General features: G+C 55.6%; 1 protein-coding gene and 1 long non-coding RNA gene across 13 annotated transcripts in view; both read left to right on the top strand.

The window, feature by feature from the left end:
- The window catches only part of TLE3 (TLE family member 3, transcriptional corepressor), a 47,076-nt gene extending 24,784 nt beyond the window's left edge, over positions 1-22,292 (top strand). For 4 of the 12 annotated variants that reach the window (XM_036113609.2, XM_036113613.2, XM_078079149.1 and 1 more), the window contains 14 exons: positions 5,853-6,057; positions 7,584-7,600; positions 11,157-11,276; positions 12,067-12,117; positions 12,762-12,914; positions 13,309-13,450; positions 14,002-14,201; positions 14,962-15,038; positions 15,741-15,990; positions 16,323-16,570; positions 17,213-17,360; positions 18,163-18,313; positions 19,223-19,299; positions 20,249-22,292. In XM_036113609.2, coding sequence (XP_035969502.1) covers positions 5,853-6,057; positions 7,584-7,600; positions 11,157-11,276; positions 12,067-12,117; positions 12,762-12,914; positions 13,309-13,450; positions 14,002-14,201; positions 14,962-15,038; positions 15,741-15,990; positions 16,323-16,570; positions 17,213-17,360; positions 18,163-18,313; positions 19,223-19,299; positions 20,249-20,356 — 1,947 coding nt within the window. In that variant the 3' untranslated portion in view covers positions 20,357-22,292. The remainder of the gene's footprint in view (positions 1-5,852; positions 6,058-7,583; positions 7,601-11,156; positions 11,277-12,066; positions 12,118-12,761; positions 12,915-13,308; positions 13,451-14,001; positions 14,202-14,961; positions 15,039-15,740; positions 15,991-16,322; positions 16,571-17,212; positions 17,361-18,162; positions 18,314-19,222; positions 19,300-20,248) is intronic. The other 8 variants (XM_036113612.2, XM_078079150.1, XM_036113616.2 and 5 more) reach the window with 4 other exon arrangements.
- Positions 1-27,910, top strand: part of LOC144382879 (uncharacterized) — a 1,041,026-nt gene that overhangs the window by 377,613 nt on the left and 635,503 nt on the right. The window lies entirely within an intron of this gene.

A 27,910-nucleotide genomic window follows, 5' to 3' on the forward strand; every position in this document is an offset into this window, starting at 1 on the left:
TCTAAATTCTAAGAAAAAGGGTGAGATTGGGGAGGAAGTGCTGCTTGGCTTAGCTCCCCTTCCTTTAAGTAGTATTTAGGAAGCTGCAGGTTAGGTCATGGCAGCTCAAGGCAGATATTGGAATTCAATTAAAGCCAGCGAGTGGGGCCTGTGACCCCCATTTCCAAGGTAATTGCTTCTCGGGCTCCGAGTGAATGCAGCCGGCACCCTGTCATTAAGCAGGCGGCCATCTCATCGCTGCACCTGACAGAGCCTCACCAGGCAGGAATTGGGGACAGCTGAGGCCTGCTTGCGCTGGGGAGCCAGGCCTGACTGCGCTCCGCCGGGGAGGAGCGGGCCGAGCGGGCTGGCTGCCTGAGCTGACTGGGGAAGCTGGGGTGGAGGCGGGGGGTGGGGGCCCTGGCCCCAGCAGTAAAGGGCGGTGAAGGGAAGGCTGCCCGCCCCCCCCACCATGGTGTTGTTGGATTTGCCCATCTGGAGGGAGAAGTAGCCCAGCCTCCTGGTCTGGGAATTAGGAGGGCTTTGGGCAAGGCCCTCCATGCCTCGGGCCTCAGTTTCTCCAGTTGTGAAAAGACGGAAGAGGGCTAGGTAAGTTTTGTATGGTGTGCCTGCTTCAGTCTGGTGTTCATGGCTGTCTTGGGCATGGGGTAGAAGGACTCCGAGGTCGTGTCTTGGCTCGACAGTTCAGTATATCTGCTGTGGGCACATGTCGTGGCTTACTTCCCACATGGAGTAGAGTATTTCTAGGGTCTCCTTGAGAGGAAGACTCGGAACCACCATCAGGTTGGTGTGAAGGGGCAGATGGGGGGAGCCCAGGCTTGCTGGCCCAGCACAACCCCTTTCTGGGGAACTCAAGTATTCCCCCGAGGGAACACGGGCCCAAAGATCTCTGTGTGCCAGCCGGGGCCTGGCAGGGCCCCGTTATTGTAGACCCCATACTGTGCTAGGCCCTATTTCTTGGATCCACATTACTAGGAGAGGGATCCTCAGAGAGTCAAGATCCCTGTGCCTGAGGGCGGGGTTTGTCCCTGGAGCAGCATCTAGCGGAAGGCATCCCTAGGCGGATTATAGACCCTGTGAGCTGACCTCGCAGCCATTTCCAGAATCCTTTTACATTGCTCTGTGCTGGCCTAAGGTCATTGAACCTGACGGATGGAGGGGCTCTTACCGCATTTGCCCGCTGACAGTTTGGTCTGCATTCCCTTGGAAATGTATTAGTGGAAGACATGTTATAAAGTGTTGACTTGATTTTGGGGGGTGGGGGTGGTGAGGAGGAGGAAGAGGGAGACTGTAGCTTGTCACAGACGACACAATATTTTGAAGCCGCACCAGAGGGTCTTGCATTCACTCCAGATGTAGACGCGCAGGATTCACTCGCCTGAGTTTTCCACGAGGAAGAAGGTGAAGAGGGCGTGCTTCAGAACACATGAGTTTCTTTCAGCCCGGCAGCGGCAGCGTGGTGGGGAGCGGGTGTGCCGGCTCTGCTTGCCTCCCCGAGCCTGTCCGCACCTCCGAAATAGGATAGCAGGGGTTGTTGGGGACTCTAAAAGCTATTACAGAGCGTGCGCCGAGCTGCGGGGCCCACCAGCCGAGTGAGGAGGCAGGGCCCAGGGAAGGCCCAGGGCTGTTCTCCCCTTTCCAGGAGGGCAGGAAGTGTCCATTTTATGCAGTCAGAACTCTGGGCTTCCTCTGGTGGGTGTCCTCAGTGGGTCTGGGCTTTGGAAATGTGTGGACGACGTCACTAAGTTTAACCCAAATCATGAACCTGAGAAGTGAAGCATTAAATCAGCCAGCAAAGGCATTACAGTGTGATGTGCATAATCCAGTTACTCTGCGAGGGAGCTCTTCCCCAACAGCCTCTCCTGTGAGTGGCCCTACCCTCTGAGCTCAGGCCACGGGCACTTGACACGCGCGTGGAGGACAGGCACACACTTAGGAGCCCACGGGCCACGTGCTTTGACATGCTTGTGTTATGGCATGAAATATTACAGGAGGGACGGATACTCCTGAGCGGGCTCGGTTCTAGGCACTTAGCCCCTTTGGGGGTTGGGGGTGGAGGGGGCGGGTTGCTGACTTCCTTTCACATCCCAGTATTGGAAGGAGTAGAAACTGGAGACGGGCTGCAGTGAAGTGGTGAGCTCCGTCCCTTCTTGGACAGTGGCCTTGATTCCATGTCTCCCCACTTGTCACCCCCCACTCACGTGGCACCGTATTTCAGCACATCATCCTCTGAAGTCAGGGACGGGCCACAGGGGCTAGAAGTGCAGCCCGAGGCCAGCCGGCTTGCGCCCTGCCTGCCTGCGGAGGGGCTGGGGCTGTGACAGGGGACAGCAAGGCAGGTGCATCGTTGCCCTCCAGCTCCCCCTGCCCCGCTGGGGAGAAAATTTTGTTTCACTCTGTGTTGCAAGCAAGACTGTGATGAGCAGACGCCACACCCAGTAAGCGCCGGCAACTGCCCTTGCCCTTAGCGGTCGGCGCTTACGTCCTTGCTTCCTGGAGCCCGCCGGGCCACTCCTGACTGTGCCTTCAAACCATGCAGAGGACCTCTCAGGGGACTTTCTGGCTGCACAGGGGGGCTTTTGTCCTGGAAGATAAGAAGTATATGGAAATTTCCTTTCCTCTGTTGCAAAGAAGACACTGATGTCGGACATGCTCTGGCAGAAAATCACCCTCCCAGGCTTGGAAGCTCAGCAGCTTTGAAAAGCCGCTGTTCTCCAAAAGGCCACCATAGCCTTTGTTCCAAGTTTCTGATGCTGGTTCACGGGTTCACGTTTCCAGGAAGCAGGACACACTCCACGGATGCTCCTTGTCCCCACGAACTGTTGTAGCTGTATCTCAGTGGGCCTTGGAGAGGAGGCGCGGATCTGGGAGGTGGATGGTCCCTTTTGGACAGAGCCCCTGTGCTGACTTACTTCCCAACCTCTCCATGTCTACCTTTTGCAACATTATCACTGATTTACCCAGCAAATGCACACTGAGCAGACAAGCCAGGCACCATTAGAGGTGCTGGGATGGATAACACAGGGTCCCCGTCTTCCTGGAACTCACAAGTTGGCAAGCATCCCATAAAGATGAACGAAATGGTTGTATTTGTGATCCATTCATAGTTTTTGCTACCGTGAACTGAGCACCTGCTGTGCCTTGACAGGTAATATCACGGGTGTGGGCCTTGCACAGGGAGAAAACGGAGGCCCAGACAGGTCCACTGACTCCTCTAAGGTTAAAGGGTAGAGCTGGATGTCCACCTTAGCCTGTCTGGCCCCGGTGTCAGAAGGGAGACCTCCGTGCTGACCAGGCTGATGGGGAGGGCTTCCGGAGGAGGAAGCATTTGACCTGGGCAGGGAGCCGAGAAGGTTGGGTAAAGAGGACAGAGCTTACCTGGTAAGGTAAGAATCAGGGTGTTTGGAGTTATTCAACTGCATCTCTGCCTGGGCCCAAATCTGTAGTAAAGCTCTTTCTCTAGCGACAGAATTGTTCGTGGAGGGAGCCAGCCTTGGACCCAGGCAGCTGCTTCCCAGAAGCCCTTCTCCCCTCCTCGCCGCTCCCTCTAGGGATCTCACCTGGCTGTGCCTTGTAAAAAAGTGGATTAAATACCTCACTCGTTGCTCTCTGGGATTTTACTAAATAGTTAACACTGGCAAAATGAAAGGGCCTGCCAGCAACTGGTCTAAAACCACGGGGCTGCTGATGGAGACCCAGTTTAAGACCGGGAGTGTAGATACAGTTGGATGGTTGGCCCACCCCGAGGAATGATGGGCAGCTGTTGGAAAGGACGTGATGATTGGTACAGAACAGTCTTCAGTTAAAATCCAGTTGTGTAGTAGTAGTAATAGTAGTAGTGAGCTTGGCAAGCGACTATTGATTTAAGAATATATTTACAGTGTGTAGCTTTTCGTAAAGGAAAATTCTAGAGAGAGGAATGGTGGAATCTTCTAGGGAGTGGGATTGAAGGGTAATTTTTAAAGAACAACTTTTTAATCCATACTTATGTTTCATATCTTCTGACCGCATGTATTTTTTTTCTTGTAATAAGACCTAAGAATTATAATTTCTTTGAAAAGAAAGGATAGGGGAGGTGAGATGTAAGCTCCCGTGTCCCAAGAAGCGCCTGAGTCTCTGGGGCGGCCTGGGGCGGGTCTCTGCATGGGGTCCCCTGCCCTGGCTTTGTTTCTGCTCTGGTACCTCGGGGCAGATCTGGAGTCAGGGTGCACCAGCAGCTTCCATAAATCATCCAACAGTGGATGTCCCAGCTCTGAGTGATGGACACTGGTCCCAGCCTTTGACCCAGAGCTGAGAAAAAAGCCCTTGGGGACCAGGAGTGTGGTGGTGTCTGTGGTTACCAGTAACTTCCAGATGAGCCAGGTTTGCCGTTTGCAGGTCGTTGGGGGAGAGCAGGGCCCTCACCCCCTGATTGCAAACACTTCCTGCCTCTTAGAGCCTCACCTCCAACCAGAACTGTAGACCTTCCCCCTGTGTTCTGTGGTCTGCCGGTGTGGCCCGAAAGCCAAGTCTATATCGACAGGCAAGCTTGTCAGATTTTTGCTCTTTGTCACTCCTGCAGCTCTTCTTGCTTTGGGGTGGGGGGGGGTCTCCTTAGGAACACTGTTTGGATAAGATTGGTGGTTGACAGATTTGAGTCCAGGTCTCACCCACTAGTGGTTGGACCTGGCTAGTTACTGGCCGCCCATTCCAGCCCCCTAAGTGTCAGTTTGCCATCTGTAAAGTGGGCACAAACCCTCCTTTCCCCCTCCCGGGCCGGAAGGGTCAGAGAGAATATTTGGAAAGTGCCGCGCATTCACTCAGACATTCAGTGAATTTTGGTCCCCTTCTCCCGTGCTCATGGAGAAGATATTGGCATGGGTGGCAATCAGCATACCCAAGGCCCCAGCCATTCCTCAGGGATGTTTGGCCGTGGTGTAGCCCGCCCCACAATTCCTGTGGTTCTTGGCGCAAAGTTAGGAATGATGAGATAAAGGGCATTTTGTAGCGGCTGCTGGGCAGAGGACCAGGCTGCCCACGCCAGTCCCTGGGGTGTGGGATGTGGAGAGGGAGAGAACACCCTGCGGCTAGTCTGGGTGGGGGTCCCTGGGGCCTCAGGAGCCAAACCTCGACTGGGATTGTTCACACTGTTACCTTAATGTGGGTGTAGATTTTAGAACAACGGGGTTGGGGGGGGGGGGGGACATTGTAAGCCCTCTGGTAAATGTTAGCGGTTGTTGTGAGATCACTTAATGAGTGACCTGCCTGGAGTCACACAGCTAGGAAGTACCAGAGTCGGGATTTGACTCCTGGTCCGTCCAGTGCCAAACCTCCACTCTTGTCACTCTGATCTCCGCTCTGATGTCCGCCGACATCAGCTCTCGTTCCACTGGCCCCAAGCTCCCCTTGATCTCAGGGACTTTCTTCTGTGGCCTGGCCCTGGCTCAGCCAGCCAGCCTGGAGTTCCTGAGAATTCGGGAAGCTTCCCAGGTTACAGGCGCAGGGTGGGAGCCCCTGGCTGCGAATGTTGGAAGGCATGCAAGCATGAGCAAGTGTGACTGCTCGCTTAAAAATGGATCCCCCTTAACAGAGAGGGAGCCCTGATGATTCCTTGGTTCTTAAATGCATGCTTTCTTTATCTCGGGCTTGGAAATGTACACTGAGGAATTCTGTCTTGAAACTGGGGTGGGGGGAAGGGTGGAGAGTTTGAAGACAAAAGTCTTGTGCCTAAATTGCCGTCGGTTAACAGACTTGCTTCAGCCAGACAGCATGTGGACTGATCTGGGGGTACAGGGTTTGGGGGCATTCCCCACCCCCCAGCGGCCTCCCCCGCCGTCCCCGCTCAGCTGTGCTCACCACCCACTTCATTGCAGCAACAGCAGCTCCAGGCCCAGCACCTCTCCCACGCCACGCACGGCCCCCCGGTCCAGTTGCCACCCCACCCGTCAGGCCTCCAGCCCCCAGGGATCCCCCCGGTGACGGGGAGCAGCGCCGGGCTCTTGGCACTTGGCGCCCTGGGCAGCCAGGCCCACCTGACGGTGAAGGACGAGAAGAACCACCATGAGCTGGACCACAGAGGTGCGGCCCAGAGCTGGGGCAGAGGGCAGGGCTGGGCTGGGGGTGGGGGCAGGGGGGGTGTCCTGTAGGTCCTACTGCGAGGGGACACAGCAAATGTTGTCACCCTGGGGCCAGGAGTTAGCAAAAGATGTGGTGCTATCTGTCGAATTCCTGGTACATGGAAATCGGAGCCCCACTGCCCCCCTCCATGACTACCCCTCAATCCCTGCTATGTACCGGGTGTTCTCCGGCCCGGAAGACCTCTCGTGCGTCCTCCCATCCTCCCAGCTACACGCTACCCATCCTTAAAGGGCCAGCCCAGGCCCATTCCTTCAAGATGCCTTCCAGTCTGTGCTGGGGACCTTTTTCCAATTCCCAGGAGAGTTGAAGAGCTAGGGTCCCAAGAATGAGCCCTAGGTTGCTGTCCTCTTGTAGCCTGCCTGTGGAGAATGTCTTGTCTTCACCAAGATCATTAGTCCTTCAAGAACAGGGGCCAAGTTCCTGGCTTTTAACTTAGGGGATGTGTGTCACCAGCGTAGGTGCCTTAGAAAAGGTACACAGTTGGCGCTCAAGTAAAGACTTGCAAGTCGACTGTCTTTAAGCAGAGATAGCCATCACTCTACTGCAGGGAGATGATTGGGAATACTTGGAATGAGAACGCCCGCCCCCTTCACCGGGCCCTTACCGTGAGGACCCTGGAAGCTGCGCCCACTAGGGCCCAAGAGGGCATAGTTTGTCGGGGAAGGAAAAGTCAGGGCTCCCTGGCAGGCCCTTTCCAAAAGTTGCCAACTCGTGTGGTGTCTGCCCTTAGACACTTTTTCCCCCGTTTTATTGAGATAGAATTGACATACAAAATGGTGTAAGTTGAAGGTGTACACCATGATTTGATTGGCCTTTGGCTGTTGACCAGGGTATCCGGCCCAGGCCAGGGCGCCAGGGCGGTAGCGGAGTGTGGGAAGCAGAGACTGAGTTGCATGTCCCTGCAGAGGGCTGGTGCACTTGGCAGAGGAGAGGTGTCCTCACAGCTGAGAGGAGAATCAGGGAGCTAGTGCTCAGCTGCTGTGCAGGATGACCGGGCTTCTCCGCAAAGACGCATAGAATGGTGTTAGTTAAAAAAAACAACAAAACCCACTCCCTCAGTTCCTTTTAAACAACAACATGCTCAATACCCAGATCCTTTGCAAGCTGGTGGCTTTAAAAAGTGTTGACCAGGGATCTGGGTGCCCTTCGTGGTGTGTCAGGCAGAGCAGGGCCACAGCCCCCACCCCCCCACCCCCGACCGGCCCACGCAGGACTGGTGGCCAGGGGGAGCGTGGGGGACTGGGGCGGTTAATTTGCGGGAGTGGGAAATGTCACCTAATGGCCCTGCCTTGGCTGACCCCAAGTGACTCAGCTAGGCCTGCTGCCCATTTTAAAACCCGTCCACTAGCAAAGCATAAAAGCCAGCTGTGTGAGACTGACCTTTTTCCTTTTCTTTTTTTTTTTTTTTGGTCTGTTTCTCTTGGGGGGCCTGACCCTCCTTCTGTCCGGGCCTTCCGTCCCCAAAGAAAGAGAATCCAGCGCGGTAAGTGTCAGCACTCTGGAGCGTGTGGAGTGTGTTTGGGGTGCGGGGGGCGGAGCAGGTGGGATCCTGGGGTGGGGGGGTCTCTCCAGGCTTTCTGTCCATCATTTGGCAAATGAGTAGCTTTAAGTGAGCTCTAACCCTCTTTTTTATGAGTGGTGATTAACCAGAGAGGTCAGCTGGCCAGTCTGTGGAGTCACCAGGCCTCCGTAAGCAGCCTGGGGGTCCTGTGTCCTGGGCAGGGTCGCTTCCCTCCTCCCAAGTTGGCTGTCCCCTGTCTGATCCTGTATCCTCCTCCCTTCCTCCGAACGCCCGAGGTTTCTCTGTGTTCTGGGCTTAAACTCGGTTTAGGAAAGTGCTAGCAAGCAAGCATTAAGGCCAGGCATTCTGCATGTCTGCCAGCTCTGAGATTTGTTGTAAATCTTTCTGATCACACTGAGGCTCAGAGGTTCTGTTTCAAGTGAATAAGCCTTCTGAATAAGCGCAGTGGAGTCTGGATAAAAAAAATCCTCCAGCGATTAGCAAAGCTATTTCATTCCTCATCGCTGTCCTTGTATCTGGGGCCATCTAATCTGTGAGGATGGCTTTGGTTATTACCTCGTGTTAAGTAGGACTTGGAAGGTCAGGCAGTTAACTAACCATCTAGACGGCAGCTTCCTCGGGCAGCTCCATCCCGACCCCCTTCCCGCCCAGCCCTCCACCAGGCTGATCCCAATTAGCAATAGTGCTCTCGTCCCCTCTCGACTTGCCGACGTGCTCAGAAATCCAGGTGCACGTTTGGGCCCGGCAATGGCTCAGTATATCAGAAAGGAAAAACTGAAGCTGAAAATCCATTTTGATTGCTTTAGCGTTGATCCTCAGAAGGTGGCATTTTTGGAGAGGTGGTAGGCCTAGATAGGAGTGGGGGGTGGACTGGACCCCTCCAGGCCTGGGTCTGGTCCTGGCTTCATGGGACGCCGGGTGGCTCTCTTGGCCTCTTTGAGCTTCAGTTTCTATATCTGTGCCACGGCCATATTCCTGCCCAGCCAAGCCTCCCCGCTTAGTCAGGAAGCCCCCTCACAAGAGCACCCAGCATCCGGGAGGTGACCCGGTTAACAAGCACCCGCTGCCGAGTGACACAAGGGTTTGACGCCTGACGCCCTCTGTCTTCACATCGTCCTCCTCCCCATTGCTGTTTGCATTTGGCTTTGTGCCCCAGTCTGCGAAAGCTTTCTGCTAAAAGAATCCCCCGGGGAACCCCCCAAGAGCTGAGCTCCTCACTCCGCAGCTCTGGTCCACACCCTTGCACGGCAGACTCGGGGGAGTCCGGTGGGAAGGAGTCAAGCCGCCATCTGTCCCGGGCCCGGTGCGGGCGAGGCAGCAGGGCTTGTCCGCCTGTGGCCGCGGCGGCCGACGCTGTGCAACCTGCAGCGAGCAGCCCTCTGCAAACCAGGTTGTCAACAGATGAGGCCCCCGCAGGAAGGACAGGGCCGCGGACGAGCGGGAGGGGGACGGCTGCACGGGCTGGAAGCTGTCCCAGAGGGGTTAGTCTGGAGTCCAATTAGAGGTAGCTTCATTCATATTTCCTTGCCTCGCCGAAGCAATAAAAAATACTTAGTTTTTTGGCCGCCTGCCAGCCAGAGGCGGGCTGGATCGATGCCGCTAAATGCCTGACATGACTCTCTCCAGTAGCAGCGAGGGTTTTCAGCCTGACTGCAGGAGAAGAAAGAGCTCGCTGTTCTCCGAGCCACGTACCGGGTCGCAAGGAGAAACCCGAGCAGCCGCGCGCCACCCCCCGCGCCCTGCTCCCCGCTCCCCGCCCGCCCGGGAGGAGAGGGCCCCGGAGCCTCGCTGCTTAGCGCGGGGTGGCCGTCGGAGGAAATGAAATGCCGCTGATTTTTCTGCGGGCGCTCGCAGCAGCTAATTGAATTGCGGCTGTGTGCGCCTCGCCGCCGCTCCCGCACGGCTGTGGGCAAGGCTGAGCTGCACTTCCATTAGAACCTCCATTTTTTCTTCAAGGCTTGATAACTCTGCCATTTTAATTTGCTTCAGGCAGAAACTTGGCAGGGAAGGGCTGCCCAGAAACCAGCTTAGGAAAGGAAATGAAGTTCTGTGGTTTCCACACTGTCCTCCCCTCCCGCCCCCCCAAATGCCAGGGAATGGTCTCCAAGAAAGTGGGGGAGACGTGAAGTGGAGGCTCATTCCTCCCTCCCGCCCCGCCCCCGCCCGCCTTTCGATGTCCTTCTCTGCCCACGGCCCTCTGTGTCCCCGCGTGGCCGTGTCCTGCACGTCCACGCTGCATGGGGATGTGGCTGGACTGGACTTCCCCTGCCCTGCAGTCCGACTGTGCACCCTGGGAGAGCAGGGGCTGTGTCTGGCTCCTTCCCCTATCCCTGGCACCCAGCCCTGGGCCTGATCTAGGGTGGGTGCTCAGGAAAGGCGGGGGGTGAGTGCTGAGTGATGAAGGAAGGTGTAGTTTGGTCCCTTAGAAAGGAGTAGACCTCAGCAGCCCCCTAGAGGGGCGCCGGTTCTGATACTGTCCCGGCCCCGGCCCGGAGGGCACAGGTTTTCTGGCGGGTACCGCTGCAGGTAGATCCTCTGTCCCTGCTCCCTAGCCCGGTGCCGCCAGCCACACCGTGGGGGCCGTTCCTGGCCACCGCTAGCGCCCTGAGTCAGCCGGACCCCATCCTCTGTGGGATGCTCTCCTCCTGCCCGTGCTGTTCCAGCTTGGTCTACCGGCCCAGCCCTGCTCTTCCCAGGCCTTGCATTCCAAACTATTGCTGGGCTTGCTTGCTTTGGAATTTGAAGGGAGAATTCATTAGACCCTTCCAGGCCTGAGCAGCTCGGGTTTCCTTCACGATGCCTCCCCTGGGGTGCCTTGGGCACGTCTCCCAACCTCTCGGGGCCCCTGCATTCCCATCATTACAAAGAGAATGATTCCACCTGCCTTTATGCCTTTTCCCACCTTGCAGAGGGAAAGGCTTCATGAAGTTGCAATTCTTGTTTCTTTCTAACACTGCTATTTCTCTGAAGTGCTTGAGACCCGGTGATGGAGGAATAGGATGTTCATACAAAACGCCAAGTTGCCCACCTACACGTAGAAGGCCTATTGGCAACCCGACGTCCTCCCTCCCTGTCAATCTCTCCATTCCAGTCGGGGTCAGCAGATGAAGTATTGGACGTGGCCCCTGTGTGTCCTCTGAGACCCATCTTTCAAGACTCAGTGCAAATTTTGCTTATCCCTTCTTTGAGCAAATGTACATGGCTGGCCCAAGGTGGGTGGTGAAGGAGGGGTGATCCGGCCCTCCTAGAACATAAAGTCCCACAGGCCAGAAGGCAGAGAGCTCAGTACAAGCCTATTTACTTAATAGCAGCGTCGTGGCTACAAAAGAGAATTGTGCTCCCAGGGTTCCCCCGCAGAGAGTCTGGATTGCTGGGAAGGCTTCCCTGGTAAGGCTCCGATGGAGTGGAGGATTGCAGGACACACACAACACCTCCACTGACCTCTTGAGACCCCTGCGCTGAGCTTATGTCTTGGTGTGCATGGTATGTTCACACTGAATCTCCTTCTGGTTTCCAGAATAACTCCGTGTCACCCTCTGAAAGCCTCCGGGCCAGTGAGAAGCACCGGGGCTCTGCAGACTACAGCATGGAAGCCAAGAAGCGGAAAGCAGAGGAGAAGGATAGTCTGAGCCGATACGTACGTCTACTGGGCAGCACGGGGTCGGTGGTGGGGGCTGGGGTGTGGGAGAACCCACAGGCCTGACTCGTGGGTGAGTCAGAGGCACGGGTGGGGGCGGGCTGGGTTTCCTGGCCCGGGGGGGGGGGGGGATGGTGGCGGCATAGGTTCATACATCCACACTGTGAGCACGTGGGCCACAGCCAGGACGGGGAGTGCCTGAGAACTGTGGGTGCCCCACACACACAGGCCAGGGGGCCCCATGCTGCCATCACGGCCCTCCCAGAATCCCCGATCTGCTCCAGGGGGCCATCCCGCACGCCCCCACACTTTGAGCCTACCGTGTGGTCACGGTATCTGCTATGGGCCAGGCTGTTCGGATGAGAGCTGAGACCCAGGGAAGGGGGCCATGCTTTGCTTCTTGCGGCTCTGGACGTGTCACCCAAGTGCCTCGGCTGCATTTCTGGGAGACGAGGCGATCACCCCTCCCACACAGAGTGGCGGAAGTGATGACGTGAGGCTAGCACGCTTCCTCGTCTGTGATGGTGGCTGTGAAGCTGCTGGAAGGAGCCAAGTGTGATGGGGCAGGTGTGGGTGAGGCTGCCAGTGGGCATGGAGCGCAGTGACCCGGAACAGGGCTAGGGGGCTGGGCGAGCAGACGGCCGACATCGGTGGGCCAGAGGGGAGAGCGCGTGGACTGTGGGGTTTGGCCCTGGGTTCAGATTCCAGCTGGTGGAAGCAGGGGGTGCTTCAGGTTCTGCCTGGGGGTGTGGTGGGGGTGGCCCCTGACTGGTTTCTCTCTCGGTTGCAGGACAGTGACGGGGACAAGAGTGACGATCTGGTGGTGGATGTTTCCAACGAGGTGAGCACGGACAGGCCCAGGTTGCAGCGTGCTCGGTTTGGGGGGGTTGAGGCGGCTCCTCCCCTGGCTGGGAGCTGTTGTGTCCCAGCTACTGCTCCATCCAATGTGGCTGGCAGTCAGAACAGGGCAGCGAGGCATTCCGGCTGGTCAGGAGGAGGAGGACAGGGCTTGGCTGCATGGTGGCCGGGGTTGCTAGGATGGGAGCCCAGGGGAGAGAACGCAGGCGAGGGCCAGCTCCTGCTCCCCCTGGTCCTCCAGGTCAGCTCTGTTCTCCCCACCACTTCCCAGGATCTTGAGGGTAGGGGTTGTGAGTCCTTTGGGATCTGCCTCAGCAGGGAAGGAGGACCTGGAGCTGCATGAGGCCAAGAGGCCCCACTGCCCAGATTTGAGTCCTGAACTTGTGTCTGATCCTGGGCTGGTCACCATCCCCCACCCCCACCAGGCCCCAGTCTCCCCATCTGTGGGATGAAGGGGTGAGACGAGATCATTGGGAACTAGTCGCCCCCGACTTTGGGGCCCCCAGTCTCTCTCAGCCCAGGTCCTCTCCCCGTCAGCTGTGTGCGCTCCCGGCCCGTCCCCAGCGCAGGGAAGACTCCAGGCTGGTTGTTGCTGTCAGTGCATCTCTGCATCCCTTGTGCTTTTAGGACCCAGCGACGCCCCGGGTCAGCCCGGCACACTCCCCTCCTGAAAACGGGCTGGACAAGGCCCGCGGCCTGAAAAAGGATGCCCCCACCAGCCCCGCCTCAGTAGCCTCCTCCAGCAGCACACCTTCCTCCAAGACCAAAGACCTTGGTCATGTATGTGGGGTCTGCCACCGGTGCCACGGAAGTGGAGGGCTGGGGCAGGCGGGGGTGGAGGGAGAAGATTCTGGAAAGGGACAAGCTGGAGTGGTCATAATTGGAGGGTGGAGGGGTGGATTACAAAGAACATGGATTGGGGTTTGGCCCCAGTTCAAATACTGGCTTTCCCACTTACTGGCTGGGCCCTGTGCTACCAGTTAATGTTTCCGAGCCTTGGTTACTGCATCCATAAAATGGGAACGATCACCACTGTCTCTGACAAATAAGGCTGGGCAAGAATTGAGGGGCCGTGGGGCAGAAGATTCAGAACCGGAGCCGGCACTGGGTGTCGTGGCCAGCTCCAAATGCCCAGCTCTCGAGAAAAAGGAATCTTCATGTCTTCCCTATTCAGAACGACAAATCCTCCACCCCTGGGCTCAAGTCCAACACACCTACTCCGAGGAACGATGCCCCGACTCCAGGCACCAGCACGACCCCAGGGCTCCGGTCGATGCCGGGCAAGCCTCCAGGCATGGACCCGATAGGTATAATGGGTAGGCACGAAGGGGCTGGGGCGACGGCGCTGGAGGGGTGGGGTCTACCGCGGGCCAGGGCTGGAGCTGCACAGCTAGGCCAGAGCACTAGGAAGTATGCGGGAGTTGGGGCTGTCCCGGGGCCTGCCTCCAGGGGGACTCCACGGTCAGGTTTGAGGAGGACGTGGACGCCTGATGTGTCAGAACTGATGGCAAGGGCTTACTGGGGCCACCATTGGACTCGGCATGTGGAAGGAGCTTCAGACAGGTTGTCCCCATGTGTGTCATTAGTTCCTTGAGACTCCCAACAACCCCCTTCTGGGCCTCCATGTCCTGCTGTGTAAAAAGAGGTGGGCATATCTCTCAGCTTGAACCTGCTTGGACCGCGAAGACCAGGATCCCAGTTAGATGGGTTCAGTCCAAGAGGACGGCCTGGAGCAGGCAGCTTTCGAGTGCAGGAAGGATTGCTGCTGGGCTGGGAGGCATTCTGGTGGCCTGAGCTTTGTCCTGGAAGGAGGGGTAGGCCCACTCCCCCTGAGGGTCTCCCCTGGCTGACGCCCGCCTCCTTGCAGCCTCGGCCTTGCGCACGCCCATCTCCATCACCAGCTCCTACGCGGCCCCCTTTGCCATGATGAGCCACCACGAGATGAACGGCTCGCTCACCAGCCCGAGCGCCTACGCCGGCCTGCACAACATCCCCCCACAGATGAGTGCGGCCGCTGCTGCGGCCGCCGCCGCCTACGGCCGATCGCCAATGGTGAGCTTTGGAGCTGTACGTAGACCTTTTGGCTCCTTTTGGGGGGATGGGGCAAGGAGTGGGGAGTTGGTGGGGGTTGTCAGGCAGCTGCCTCTGGGGCGGAGTGTTTATTAGAAAAAGAACGGGACAGAGGCTTTGGGGTCAGCAGACCTGGGCCCCACCCCCACTTGGCCTGTTAGTCATCATGTGACCTCATACAATTCAGCACCCCCCCGCCGCCCACCCAGGCCGTCTTTTTCCATCTGGAAAGTGGGGCTGCTCTCTCTTTTTCTGGGCTTTGTGGGGATGGGAATCCCAAAAGCTGTCCAGTGACTTCCACGTAGCCTGGGTTTGGTAAATGAGGCTGCTTGCTATATACCGAGGATGAGTTCAGATTTGGGTCGGCAGAGAGGGGTTCTTTCTCAGGAGACAGTTTCTCTCCTGGGTGGCTTCCTCTCTCTGAGATGACGGGCCCACTGGGCACCAGGGGAGAGAATGAAGTGCGGCCGGATCAGCTCTGCCTGGTGGAGCAGGGAGAGCTGCGGGTGTGGGGCTCGAGAATACTGGCTCTGAGTTGGTGGGTCTGGACTGTCACGCTGTCCCTCCCACTGTCCTGGGCAAGACACCTGGCCTGCTGGGCCTGTTTTTTCTCTGAGACAGCAGGCTCTGCTCTGTCTTCCGGGTTTTGAAGAGGCAGCGCTGCGGGCAGGACCTAGGAAGTGGTGAAGGAAGAGGCCGGGGCGGGGGCTGCGGGGCGGCCTCCCTCACTAAGGGCTGGCCTGGTCTTGCCTTGCAGGTTGGTTTTGACCCTCACCCTCCCATGAGGGCCACCGGCCTGCCCTCAAGCCTCGCCTCCATTCCTGGTGGGAAACCGTAAGTTCTGGCTGTGCTTGCTGCATGCTAGCTGGGGAAAGCACACAACCCCCCAGCCCTCTCCCCAGCCCTGGCCGACCTCCCCTCGAGAAGGTGTCTGCCCGCTAGAGGTACTCACAGACCAGGTTGTAGCCGCAGGAGACGGCTGCCTGGCCACACTCCTGACCGGCCCTGGGGCTCCCGCTGAGTGGGGAACTGGGGATGGGAACGCCGCAGTTGATGGGGCCTCCACAGCCAAATGACGTGAGCGGCCCTGGCCTCAGGAGCCCCGCTGGGTTGGAGCTGCTGGAAGCACCCCCAGCCTAGAACAGCAGGTAGACCGTGCTGGCTCACCCCCGGCTCCGATGTGTACTCCATGATTCCTCCTGGGGGGGGCACACCTCTTTCCCTCCCTGTTACCCCTGGGCTTGTAAAGGAGGAGGTAACATTCCAGCTGAACCCTTTCCATGGGCATTTATAGATGGTAGGAAACCCAATCTGGAGCCAAGGGTATACGGGAGCAGGAGCAGAAGTCAAGGCTGGCATGTTAAGCAGTCCTCTACCCTGGTAGAACCAGGCCAGGGAGGTTGGGGTGACTGGGTTCCCTAAGATTTGGGGGTGGGACCCAGACGTGGGCCAGTCGGGGTGGTGCCGTCTGACCTGGGAGGACTCGTGGGAACTGAGAGGATTGGGGATGACGGAAGGGACGGTTCTCCCTTTCAGAGCGTACTCTTTCCACGTGAGTGCCGATGGGCAGATGCAGCCCGTGCCCTTCCCCCACGATGCCCTGGCAGGCCCCGGCATCCCACGCCATGCCCGGCAGATCAACACACTGAGCCATGGGGAGGTGGTGTGCGCCGTGACCATCAGCAACCCCACGCGGCACGTCTATACAGGTGGCAAGGGCTGCGTGAAGATCTGGGACATCAGCCAGCCGGGCAGCAAGAGCCCCATCTCCCAGCTGGACTGCCTGGTGAGGCCCCAGGACCTCAGGCATCTCCTCTAGCCGGCGGAGGGGCAGCCTGGCTGGGCAGCCGAGCAGGCTGGCTGACCCCTGAGCCCTGGCTTTACTTACCATCCTTAAGTGGAGACAGCGAGCTTCCCAGAGTTTGTGCAGAAATGCACAAAAGATTGAAGGGTTGTGGATGAGGGAGGGGACGGTCTGGCAGCTGCCGGGAGCGAGGGCGGGATGTGAGCAAGCAGGGGTGGGAGGGTGGCGAGGGCGCCCGGTGTCGCCCGATGTGATTCTTCTGGTCCCTGGGAGGAGGGGCGGGCGGAGCTCCATGTTGCCCCTTCTCCCTCCAGAACAGGGACAACTACATCCGCTCCTGCAAGCTGCTGCCTGACGGGCGCACGCTCATCGTGGGCGGCGAGGCCAGCACGCTCACCATCTGGGACCTGGCCTCGCCCACACCCCGCATCAAGGCCGAGCTGACGTCCTCGGCTCCTGCCTGCTACGCCCTGGCCATCAGCCCCGACGCCAAAGTCTGCTTCTCCTGCTGCAGCGACGGTAACATCGCCGTGTGGGACCTGCACAACCAGACCCTGGTCAGGTGAGGCTGCGCAAGGGAGCAGGGGAGCCTCGTCCTCGGGAAGGTCGCGCTGGTCGTAACGGGGACCCGTCCGGGGTGCTTCTGGCAGTGGGATGGACACATCAGAGTGGGCGAGGACCCCCGGGTGAGGAGACAGCCAGGCCTGCCCTGTGTGAGGGGGCAGCCGTGGGTCAGGTGCTCAGCGTGGGCAGGGGTTGGAGGGCTCCCCTGCAGAAGGCTCCGGGGGGAGGGGAGCATGGAATTCAGGGCGTCGGAGACAAGCAGAGGGAGAGAACTGAGGAAGGAGGGCATTGGGACTGGAAGGTCGGGGGCAGTGTCACTTGGTGGTTGTCGTGGGGCCTCGGGAGCGGTGGCCCCGTGGGAATCCTACCCCCATTATGACCCCGTGCCGGTCACTCCGCGCCCGTGTCTCCGTGTCCCCGGTGTGAAGCGGGCATGGTGAAGGCGGTGCAGGGCGGCGTGCCCGCCCCGGGGTCGGCTGTCGGGAGGAGGCCCGGCTCTGCTGCGAGCTCACCAGAGGACCGCGGGTGCATGGGCCACCCCCTTCTGGGCCTCCGTTTCCTCTTCTGCTCAGACACAGCCAGCCTCAGCACTCAGTGGTTCTGGAGGGCTCACCCCCCTCTCCCTGCTTGGCCTTTGTAGGCAGTTCCAGGGCCACACGGATGGGGCCAGCTGCATAGACATCTCCCACGATGGCACCAAGCTGTGGACTGGAGGCCTGGACAACACCGTGCGTTCCTGGGACCTGCGAGAGGGCCGGCAGCTGCAGCAGCATGACTTCACTTCCCAGGTGTGTGCGCTCCTCCCCTCCCCCAGGCCAGCGTGTGCCCTTCCCTTCTGGGGTCCCACTGGCTGGGTCAGGGGACACGGGGGCCCTCACAGGTGGTCATTGCAAGTGGACCTGTGACCACCCTGAGCTACCTCGGAAGGCTTCCTGGAGGAAGCAGCAATAGACTAGAACCGACAAGGCCCTGGAGTTGGATGTACTTGACCCAACTGCTCAGAACTGATTCTCAGCAATGCTACTGTTGAGCACTTTGGCCCCGGTGTTTTTCCTCCCTCATGGGATGGGCACGGTAGTAGCTACCTCGCAGGTCTGGTGTGAGCACCTGAAATGGTCCCTCTAAAAGCCTTAGCCGTAGCCTGGTTCATAGAACATACTCTGTTAATGTTAGGTAGCCTTATTTTCCATTGTTGTTTGTGTTATTCAAATATTTTAACTATATATTTAATATTTTAGTGTTTTATTCACTTTTTTTCTTAAGGAAAGGCAAAAGTCACAGGGAAACTTGTGTAACTTGGACAGTGAAATGCCTGTGCCATCTCAGAGTTGGAATGCTGGCTTTACCACTTACTTTCTAGAGTCAGCAACCTCTCTGAGCCTCTACTTCCTCACCCCTGCAAGGCATTCCAGGGCTGAGGGAGAGGAGAGGGGCTTTGCCTTGCAGATGGCACGTGGGGATGTGATGGGAGTGGGAGCGGTGGGCCCCTGCCCTCGGGGTCCCTGAGCAGGGCCTTTGAGGAGCCCCTGGGGCCCCGGGGGAAGGGTCGGGGGGACAGAGGAGCTGAGCCCGGTCTGCCGCCCCCTGCAGATCTTCTCGCTGGGCTACTGCCCCACCGGGGAGTGGCTGGCCGTGGGCATGGAGAGCAGCAACGTGGAGGTCCTACACCACACCAAGCCGGACAAGTACCAGCTGCACCTGCACGAGAGCTGCGTGCTCTCGCTCAAGTTCGCCTACTGCGGTGAGCCTGGGGGAGCCGGGAGCCGGCGCAGCCCGGCCTGCCCTCTGCGCGGACGAGGGGCCCAAAGCTTGAGAGCAAGGCAGAGCCCGCACGCCAGCCGCATCTTGGAATCCAGCCTCCCGATGCCGACCACTGTCTCCCCCCGCTCCCCTCCCACCCTTATTCCTTGGATGCGGATACGGCCACAGGGCACCAAGCACACACAGCAGCAGGCCAGAGCCAGCCCTTGCGGGCCTGGGGCAGGGGAAGGGCACTCAGCCTTGGGGCCGTTCCTCCGCTGGCTGAGGCCGCGGGCTCTGATGGCTGACAGCCCTGGCTTGGATCTGCTTCTCCCCGGACTGGCTGCAAAACCTTGGCCACCCCTCATCCTCTCTGCACGCCAGGGGGTCTTTGTCCGGGAGTGGCCCGGGCCCCCCGTGAGGCTTTGGAGAGCAATAGCACGTTAGCCCGGGCTGAGCCTGGCAGAGCAGCCTGCAAGTAAGAGCGCTCGCCGGCCACCGGCTGCGGCTGGCTGGGTCTCCAGACCTCAGGGCTCTGCCATTTCTAGCACTTTCTGCCGCCTTCTAGTCATATAACCGAGAAGGCTCACTCCACTGATAGCTTTAAAAAGAATCTTTTGGGGAAGTGTCATGTCTGTGATTTACTGCAAATCCCACCATTCTCCATCCCGGCTGCGCCCACCCCTCCCCCGTGATTGCAGAGAGGTGTTCTGGGCAGGGGGGCGGGGGGGCAGTCTGTGAGTCAGATACGGCTCTCGCTTATGAAATGCCCCTCACCAGCCGAGCCTCTTAACTAAGCACTGGCTGGCAGTTGACACCACATCTCCGTGGCAGCCGGCCATGTCTGGGGCGGGTCTCGCTTTCAGGGCAGCCAGCCCCAAGCTGACGCTCCTTTGCCTCCCGCCTGCAGGCAAGTGGTTCGTGAGCACTGGGAAAGACAATCTCCTCAACGCCTGGAGGACGCCGTACGGAGCCAGCATATTCCAGGTACCGCCCACCGCCCGGCCTGCCCCGGGTTGGGGCCTGCCCCTGGGGATGGGGATGGGGATGGCCCCTTCCAGCCCCTACGTGCTGGGGATCCAGGGTGGGTTCCCCAGAGCCAAGGCCTGGGACACATCAGCGGGACACACACTGCAGCTGGGGGCGTCTGACCCATAGGGTGAGGGCTTTTAAGTGGGATTTCTAGAACAAGGGGGAGTTAAGTCATGCTCTTGGCTCTGGCCTGTGGCCTGAGCACTCCCAGGAGGTGCCCTGGGCAGCTCTTTTCAGAGCAGTGTTCCCTGATGTTCAAGTAAGTTTGTGTTTCATCTCGACACCTCAGTGTAAGGAGTGAGAGGGGGTAGGAGAGAAAGGGTCTGGAAAGAGATGGGAGAGCTTTTCATGGTTTTTCAAGATCTGGGTTCCAACATACAGCTCTCACACATAGTCTTGACCGCACGCATGCACGCACACTATGCTCCTGTGCTCCCAGCCGACAAGCCGCTTTCGGGATCCGTGCTGGGAATGGGTGGCGTCCAGCATGTCACACGTGTAACCCTCGTTACACTGGACGCTTTGGGTCGGGCGGAGGTCCCCTTCCTGGCTCCGGCCCACTGATGCCCACGCCCTGCTCAGAGGTGCTCCTTCCTGTCTGGAAACCGAGGAGAAGCTCGTCCTCCAGTGCTCTCTTTCGAGCCATACAACTCCACAATCACCCTGGGCCCTGGTCATGAGCCTTTCCTGGTGGAAAAGCCGAAGGACGGGGCATCTGTCCCCGAAAGTGCCTCTCCAGGCTGCTTTGGGGGAGGCCGTGCTGGGTGCGCTTGGGGTTGGAGCTCCGGGGACGGCAGACGGGATGTGACGCAGACAGCGGAAATCGTGCTGCTTACCAAGAAAGTGAATTTCTGCCTTTTTTCCTCCCCACACCCTCCTGCCTGTCCTCGCCTTCCCCCTGCAGTCCAAGGAATCCTCGTCTGTCTTGAGTTGTGACATTTCGGCGGATGACAAATATATTGTAACAGGCTCTGGTGACAAGAAGGCCACGGTTTATGAGGTCATCTACTAAACAAGGACTCTAACTGGGCTGTCAGACTCTGGGAGAAAAAGACTCGGCGGTGACAGGGCGACCCCGCGAGGGGCCCCGAGGCTGGCGGAGGCCGGCGGTGGGCAGCCGAGCGGTCCAGGGCTGCGCTCCGGCAGGCCGAGAGGACGCGCCCGCCACGGTCTGGACCCCTGGGCATGGACTCCTGTGTCTCACGGACTCTGATGGATGTCTCTCCTCCTCCCTGTCCACAACCCTGGCAGATGCTACAAGTAGATTTCTTTGGAGGCTTGGGGCTCCAGCCCCCTGACAGACGCCCTCGTGAATCTCCATCTTTCCTTCCCCTCTCTTTTGCTCTGTCCCCCTGCCCTGGGTCGGGGACACTGGAGTGGACCAGGTGTTTGTGCTGGGGGAGGGGGGGATCTCATTTTCCCGATTGTGCAGCGCACAACATTTGTGAAAAATGTAAATAACAGACTCCTCTATCTCGGACTGGTCAGTGGGGGAGGAGGCCCCTTCCCACCGAAAACGCTAGCCGTGTACTTCGCCTGCTGTATTTGTAACCCACTCGTGGTGGTGGCTTTTTTTTTTTTTTTAAAGGGACATCCCCATCTGGGAAGGGGAGGCAGGGAGGGGGAGCCAAATGGAGAGGGAGTGGAGGGGCAGAGGAAGGGAGCTGCAGCTGGTGACCAGCCTGACCAGGAGGAGGGGGGGTCCCTGGGACGAACGCACCTCCCTGTGGACTTGGGAGCAGCCCAAGGCCTGTCGGGACCCGTGCAGGTTGCACGGGCAGCCGGGCAAGGCTTGCACAGTGGCCAGCCAGGCTGACGAAGGTCGGATTCTCTGTGGCCGCCTGCGCTCTCCTCCCTCTCTCTCAGGGGCCCGACTCTTGCTCTCTCTTTCCTTCTCGCCTCGCTCGCTCGCTCGCTCTCTCTTTGGTGCGCACTTGGTTATGGTGATGGGAGGTGGAGGCGCGAAGAAACTCCCATCTCTGGCCCTTCTTGATCTTCGGACACAACCTTCAAAGGACAAAAAGTTAGAGGAAAGCATAGCAACTCAGCTCAGGGAGCTACCAGAGAAAAATAGCAACTGATGTGGGTGCTTTTTTTTTTTTTTTTTAATAAAAAGAATTAGAATTGATGTCCTTTATAAAAATGCCTTCTCCCCCTTTCCTGCCTCTGACCCCATCCTCTCTCCCTAGAGGGGAAAAGTGTAATCAACCTGCAAGGGTTGTGAGTCCGAAGGGACAGTCTCCCCCCCGCCCACCCCGGGCAGCACAACAGGGCTGAGGGGACCAGGGGTCGGGTGGGGACACCGGTCTTGGCACTGTGGTGACTTCTTGCGGCTTTCAGTCTCTTTGGAGCCCAAACAGGTTACAGGTAGAAAAATTGTCTCCTGCAGGTACCACTCTTTGGTACCAAAATGTTCTGAGGTATTAGGACTTGGGTTTATTATTATTTTTTTTTTCTTCTTCTTCTTGGTCTTTTTTTTTCTTCTTTTAAGGAAAAGCTAAAGGCCGATGTGAGTCCTGGTGGTGGGCTCTCCATGGATGTAGCATATGGAAGATAATTTTGATACTGCATTTTTATGGATTATTTTATAATGTGTGATTCCGTCTGGTGAGAAGGGAGGAAGGGGCCCCAGTGGAAACTGCTGGTCTTCAGTGATCTTGCTCCAGGCTAGCAGCTCCCCTGACATGACCCAGAGGCCGTGGAGAGGCCACAGAGAGGCCACGGAGACTGGCCGAGCACCCTGTACCTTTCTGAGGTGGGGGAGGGGCCATCTGGAGAATTTCTCTCTTTCTCTGGGTCTTGGATGTGCATCTGCCGTGTCTTGTTAAAGGCTCTAGCCACAAGGGAGGGTGAGGGTAGAAGAAAGTTGATTCCTGAAGAAAAAAAGAAAATGAAAAGTCATTGTAATGAGCTGTTTTTATATTTTTAAAAGTTGCTATTTAAAGGTTGGTTTGATTGTTGTGTTTTATTGCCTCTACACCCCCCCCCCTCGTTTGTCAGACCTCCCCGAAAAGAGAGGGGGACCACTGTCACCCTCACGCCCTGGATTCTGGGTGATTTCCCTTGTCATCCCTAGACAGGAGCTCTTGTCATTTCAAAGCACTTCCCGCGCTGCCCCCAACCCCTAAAAGTCTGATCTCGCAGGACGGTGAGGGGGAGTGTTCTCCCTGCCTTCCCCAGGCTGCCTTCCCGTCTCCACACTGGGGAGTGGTGGGTGGGAGCCGGGATTTCCTCTGGATGCGCATGCAGGATAAAGTTCCCCGAGGGGAGGACCGAGGATTTACACCAGATTCTTACTAGACAGTCGTCCATGCAAGACGTTTTGGCAAAAAATGAAATGCGAAGAACTTCAAGTGTAAAATGTCTATGAACATCTGGACTCTGAAAGCCTTCACCATCTTATGTCTCAAGTTAGATGTCACACGGGGGACCTCAGTCTCCGGTTCACAAAGCTGTGGGTAAAGGCGTTTGGAGGGGGGATTTTGCAGAAGGGGTAGGATAGGACGTGCTGGCCAGTACCCTCGAGGCAGGGCTGGGCTAGGGTGCTTCCTAGGCTCTGGGATTTCCTGCACCCAGTAGAGACCTCTGCTAAAGCTGGGGACTGACATGGTTTCCAACTCCGTATTTGGTCAAAGTCCTTCTAAATCCACTAAATCCACTGTCGTTTTACACAAAAGAGGGAATAACGACGTTTTTAAAAAGGAGAATAAAGCAGTCTATTAGCCTAGAAAGGACAGCTGGACTGCATGCACAGAGGGATTGTCCAGCTGGAGAGGGACGTCCGCTCAGGCTTCTAGAGAAGCTTCCAGCAGGTAGAGCAGGTAGGAGGAGGAATGCCGATCTGGGGCCAATGTGTGGACAATAGCTCTGTATTGGTTGCATGGACTTCAGTAGAACATCATACTCTGTCCATGCTGATGCATTGAAGCAGAGGGATAGAGGGCCAGCTGATGGGCTCTGGCCAGAAGATTGTGCATGTGCCCAGGACCCGCCTGGGGATTGCCTACCGGTGCTAAGATAGGAGTTGGGCTTGTAGGCCTCAGGGAGAGGACAAGCAGCATGTCTATCAGAGAAGGCTCACCTACAGTCTTGCCCTGGCAGAGGTGGTTACGACCATTTCCGAGGAGGGGGAAACAACCTCTGGAAGGCTGTTGTACCCAGATGTCCTGGGCACAGGCAAGGATGTAGAGCCGACCGAAATCTGGTCCTAACCCCGGAGGCTCCCAGTCGAGGGTGGGGAGACCATAGAGCCCCAAATTTGACTGTCCGCGCTGCTGGCGACACATCCCGGGCCCCAGCTGCAAGCGCCTTGCCTCCCGCCTGTTGTCACCACCATTGTCCCTCACACGGCTCGCCAAGCCTCTCCACGCAGATGGTCCCATTGCGTGCTCCCTCCTCCGCCTCTCACCCACCACTCTGCTCTGCTTCCCAGCCAGCTTGTTAGAAACCTCGAATCTCAGTCCTGCTGCCGCTGAATCTGCATTTTAACAGCCCCTCGCTGACTCCTCGGCACCTGTACGTTTGTGAGGGGCTCTTCTAGTCCAAGGCGAGGGGCCCACTCACAGCAAATGGGAAGGGAGGCCTTGATACTATTTTCGAAGTCACCCCTAACCTTACCCTGCAGAAACGCAGGCCCGGTCAGTCCTGGCATTGGCCACATGTCACCACACCTGTCCGTCTGCCCAGCTAGACCAGCTTCCCTGGAGGGCAGCTCCCAGGACTTCAGTGGTCCCGGGGTGGTCCTGGCTTGAGATTATTCTATTTCTCTGGGAGCAGGGCATCTGGATGCTCGTAATTGAAGCCAAGAAGTGGGCTGACTTCTGGAGTTCTGTCAACTCTGCCATTGCTCAAAGCAAGGAGATCCGTTTTTAAAAATGGGGAGGGTATGGTTGTGAGAAGGCAGCTTTCATGCTTTTAGTCCACATCAGATTATGTACAAGTGTCCAGGTCATCCCAAGCCACAGCTGACCAGGCCGCAGGCCTCCTGGCCTCTCTCTATCCCCTTTCCCCACCCGTAAGCTGCTCAACCCCAACATGGGCAGTGACTCTCCTAATTTTAGCATCTATGAGAAGGTACAGAGCTACAGATCCCTGGATACTGCAGCTGGACAGATCCTTAGCAAGAATGCTAAATGGTATAACCTGGCCATCAAGTATTTCATCATGATGGAGTGTACTTTTTTTTTCTAAGAATGCAGTGCTTGAAAATGAACATTATTTTTAATGTAAAGTATAGCAAACAAACATTAATATTTTAAAAATTTGCATGGTTATGCATCACTTTCTTTTTCTTATGATAACAATATAAAATGCACTTTATTCCAGTACCTGTGCAACATTTTTAAACATTACACTAAAATTGGACCTTTTGTATTTGAATAGGTCTCTCTACTGAGCTCTTAATTTTATGAATGGGACAATTAGGCCCAGAAAGGGCAAGAGACTCACCATGAGTCACCCAAATCACATCTCCCTCTCCCCTAAATCCCTAGCATACTTTCAGGGAGGGCAGGACTGATATTTGGAAGATTAGATTCCAGAGGATGAGGGCTCCTGCCCCTTCAACACTACGGGTGAAAAAATTCTTCATGGAAAGAGGTAGCCAAGAAAAGCCATGGAAACCTGCCTCCTCCCTTGAGAACCTAGAACTCACCCATCCATCCATCCATCCATCCATTCCCCACTCGCTCATCTATCTATCCATCCATCCACCCATCTGTCAAACTATCCTTGTATCCACCCATCCATCCAACCAACATTTATGTAGTGAGAATTAATATGACAGGCATGGTTCTAGGTGCTAGAATGCAAAAATCAATAAGACAATGCTTACCCATATAGAACTTTCTCAGCCAGCGGTGGGAAAGAGCTGATCCCAGGGCAGAGGAGGAGATCAGTGATCTCAAAGTGAAGAGCGTAAGAGGGAAAGTGACAGATAAGAAGCCCCCTCCCCAACTCCATCCCTGCCCAGCTCAGGCCTTGCTCGTGTCCATTAGGTCACCATTAGTCGGGGCCCAGAAAACTCCACGGTGCGCTCACCCTGACCCCGACTCAGCTCTCTTCCAGGCAGATCAGACAGGGCAGGGTTGATGGCTCAGAAGCGGGCTCTTGGGACCTCCTGGACTGTGGAGGCTGGATGAAAGTCAGATGGGGCTGGAGCCTTTGTCTCTCCTTGATATTATAGCTGCCTGATGCAACCGTGTGCTGACAATAGGTTACACAGTTTGAAAAAAGCAGGTCTGGAATTTTCAGTGCTGGCAAATGAAACAGCAAGCTAATAAGGATTCCCTTTAACCATGTGGACACTGAGACATCATGGATAAAATTAAACTAAAACAAATTTACTAGCTTACCTAGAAAGAAAAAGAAAGAAGAAAGGAAGGGAGGGAGGATGGAAGGGAGGAAGGAAGGAAGGTTGGAAAAATGGAAGGAAGGAAGGGAGGGAGGGGAATCCTTTAATGTCATAAATTTAAAAACTTTAAAGGCAGAGTAGGGAGGTCCCAAGCTCAGAACAAAAGCCCAAAACTACATAGAGCAAAAATTGACAAAATTACAAGGAGGAACAGGAGTCTTTGACATCCCACTAACAGAAACTGGTAGATCAAGCCAAGAGTAATTTATAAGGATATAGAAGATTTGAATAGCATAATTTGCAAGCTTCAGCCATCAAACCCTATAACCAACTATTGAAGAGCACAGATTCTTTTCTTTTTTAAGATTTTATTTATTTGATAGAGACACAGTGAGAGAGGGAACCCAAGCAGGGGGAGTGGGAGAGGGAGAAGCAGGCTTCCCGCGGAGCAGGGAGCCCGATGCGGGGCTCGATCCCAGGACCCTGGGATCATGACCTGGACCCAAGGCAGACGCTTAATGACTGAGCCACCCAGGTGCCCCAAGCACAGATTATTTTCCAGCATACCCGGAAGACTTAGTTTTACCAATCAAAGGAGCAGAGGAGGCATTTTACAAAATTCAATCCCCAGTCATGACTCTTCCTAAAGTACCAAACTAGGAATAAAAGAAAATGGCTTTAATATGACAATGGATAGCTAAACCAGACCAGTGGCTCAATAATAGATAGTGGTTAAGTTTTAGGAGCATTGGTTTAAAGTCAGCAAGAAAACAAGAATAATCATTATTACAGCTTCTATTCAACATAGTTCTGGGGGCTCTAGCCAATGTAATAAGACAAAATAAAAGAATAAACAAGGTACAATGAGTGAAATGAAAAAAAAAGTTGTAATTATTTGTTGCAGATAATATGACTATATACATAGAAAATATATAAGCAATTAAAACAAATAAGAGAGTTTAGTCAAGTTGCTGGATCCAAGATCAACATTCATTAATCAATAGCTTTCCTATTCATAAGCAATAACCAATTAGAAGAATGTAATATAAAGAAAAAAATGCATTTACAGTAGCAAGAAAACTTACCCATGAATTGATCTTAGCAAAGCTACACAAGACCTTTATGAAGAAAAATATAAAATTTTATTGAAGGAAATATTTTTGAAAAGACCTACATGGATCCTACGTTATACCATATTCATTGATGAGAAAATCCAATTTTATTTCAAATGCTGTCTTTTCCAGAAACCTGTAACGGAATGTTAAACAAAATCCAACTAGGATGTTTTCTATATAATTTCATACGCTGACACTAAAATTTATCTGAACAGTAAAGGACCAAAAAATAGCAAGTATAATTTCAAAGAGGAATAAGAAAGGAGGACTAGCCCTCCAGAAATCAAGACTTACTGTAAAGCTACAGTCAAACAGACCAGTGGAACAGAATTAAGTCCATAAATAGACCCCTGTATAAATAAGAATCCAACTATGTATGACCAATGTGGCATTATATGTCAGTGGAGAAAAGCATCAGTAGATAATTCTAGGACAATAGGCCACATTTATGGAGGGAAGATGGATCTCTACCTCACACACTACACAAAAATAAACTCTAGTGGGATTAAAGTCTTTAAACTTGTAGGATGAAATATTGGAGAGCAGCCTTAGTGGTGTGAGGAGGGAAAGGATTATTGAACAGGACACAGGAAGCGAAAGCTATAATGAAGAAAAGGAAAGGTCAACTTGATTGCATTAAAATTTTAAACACCTGCATAGCAAGAGATGAAAAACTTACAAGACATGAAAAAATATACATGCAGGATGCTTACCTGACAAAGAAGTGGTATCTGGAATACGTAATAAATTCTCCCAAGTCAGTACATGAGAGCAAACAACCCAGAGAAATGGGTAGAGGACAGAAACAAGCAACTCTCAGGAGAGGGAAAATGAATGGCCAGTAAACATGTGGAAAATGCCCCATTTCGCTAGTTATCAGGGAGATGCAAATTTAAAGAAACAAAAACAAAAAACAAAGTGAAACAGGACAATTCATTCCCATCGGATTGGCAAGTCTTTGATGAGTTTAATAATACAAAGCTTCCACCAGGATGGGGAATGAGGAGCATTGTCAAACACTGCTTGTGGGAGCAGACTGGCGTCAACCACTTTGCAGAGCATTTGGCAATAGTTGGCAAAGTGGAAGCAACACAACCCT

Source organism: Halichoerus grypus, chromosome 8, assembly GCF_964656455.1.
Source record: "Halichoerus grypus chromosome 8, mHalGry1.hap1.1, whole genome shotgun sequence".
NCBI lineage: Eukaryota > Metazoa > Chordata > Mammalia > Carnivora > Phocidae > Halichoerus > Halichoerus grypus.